This window comes from Olea europaea, unplaced genomic scaffold (genome assembly GCF_002742605.1).
Source record: "Olea europaea var. sylvestris unplaced genomic scaffold, O_europaea_v1 scaffold24336, whole genome shotgun sequence".
NCBI classification, from domain to species: Eukaryota; Viridiplantae; Streptophyta; class Magnoliopsida; order Lamiales; family Oleaceae; genus Olea; species Olea europaea.
Genome location: NW_019242524.1, coordinates 1 through 1,642, shown reverse-complemented (window position 1 = coordinate 1,642; position 1,642 = coordinate 1). Strand labels below are relative to the sequence as shown.

The following is a 1,642-nucleotide window of genomic DNA, read 5'->3' as shown; positions in this document are numbered from 1 at the left end:
CTTAAGAGAACTTTCAAAGATCACAATTAAAGCTCATTTAGCATGATTTTTGAAAAGTCAAAAGGAGATTTTGAAATCCAAAAGCTACTTTTAAACCCATCTAGCTAATTTTGTGAAATTACTTTCAAATATTTGTCTAAATGCACTTATAACTACTAGAAGCACTCTCACAAAAGTAATCAAATGAATTCCAAAACAACTTTTGGATCTCAAAAATTCATTTTCTTTTTTCAAAAATCATGCTAAACAAATCCTTCTTTGTTCCGTCGTGAACATATTTCTAACTCATTCGTGAAAATAATTCCGCTTATTGAAGTTTTTTTCCTCTTCCAATATAAGTAACAAATCCTAGTTATATATATTTGATAAGCATTCAAGTAATTTGATTTTTTGTTTATTTTTTTTTTTTTTGGTTTTCCTAATATTTCGTCACCCTTAAATGAACTACAGCAGACTGAACCAGGTGCACCCAATAAATATTCGATTGGATCCATTCAATTATCCCTCCCACCGTCACTCCATGTAATCCCAAAGCTTCAAATTCTGATCCCGATGGGTTGCTGTGTTAGCACCACCACCAGCTCAGCCACTCCAAATTCTCCCGTTTTCAAATCCAAAAGTAACAAAAAATGCTCCAGGAAATCTCTGCCATCCGCACAGCCATTGCTAGAAGAAGAAACAGTTAAAGAAGTCCTCTCTGAAACTCCCATCATTCCGAAACAACCATCACCCAGCATTAGAAAATTTCAAGATAATCACCAAAAGGAAACTCAAACTCCAGTTATAAAGGCTGATCTTTTAGCACCAGATTTCTCCAAGGCCGTATATATGAAACGGCAGAACGAAACCGTTTTGAAGAAGCCTTATATGGTATTCAACAACGAGGAGATATCGGAAGAGGGTCTGATTGAGGGTGCAAGCTTTTCAGCAGAATTTACAGAAAAGAGAGAGAACATTAGCGATCGTGTTAAAGATGTTAAAGAGGTCCGCCAGAAGCCAACGGCGAAGTTCAAGAACCGGTCGTTATCCGGCGAAGTAAAGCCGGATAGAGCAGTGAAAAAATCACCGGTGAGAATGCCCGAGTCATCACCAGTTCGGGTCGGATCCGGGAGGGAGAGTCCCGCAGTTTATGGGAGGAAAAAGGACAGTGGCGAATGGTCAGGAAGAAGGTCAAGATCGCCAGTGGCACGGACGGATAGTGGGCCGGCGATAACGGGTTTGGATCGGAGCCAGTCGTCGAGAAGAATCGGGAAGTCTCTGGATCGGGTCAGGTCCGGTTTGGACGAGAGGCACCGGAAACTGGAGGAAGATGACAGAGACAGTAAGCTGCCACCGACAAGTAATGAATCGCTTGAAAACCCACTTGTGTCCTTGGAATGTTTTATCTTTCTGTAGCGTAATAATATGGTTAGAGCTGTAATTTTGGGCATGTTAAAGGTTATTTTTGGTAGTCAAAGATAACTTTGGAGGGAAAGGTTCCAATTTACATTGCAAAAATTACACCTTATACCCTCCTCCAAAAATGTTATGCAAATTGGACTCATCAATATTTTGAATTCTTCAGCAAATCATTGCATTAACTTCATTTCGGATTCTTTGCACGAATAATTTGTTGACAACAAAATTCTTAACGATTATGTCT

General features: G+C 39.4%; 1 protein-coding gene across 1 annotated transcript; it reads left to right on the top strand.

Moving 5' to 3' along the window:
* Nucleotides 1-411: 411 nt before the first annotated feature.
* LOC111382094 lies at nt 412-1,585 on the top strand. The gene has a single exon (XM_023005964.1). The coding sequence runs from the start codon at nt 553-555 to the stop codon at nt 1,393-1,395; it is 843 nt and encodes a 280-aa protein (XP_022861732.1). The 5' UTR covers nt 412-552; the 3' UTR covers nt 1,396-1,585.
* Nucleotides 1,586-1,642: the final 57 nt, after the last annotated feature.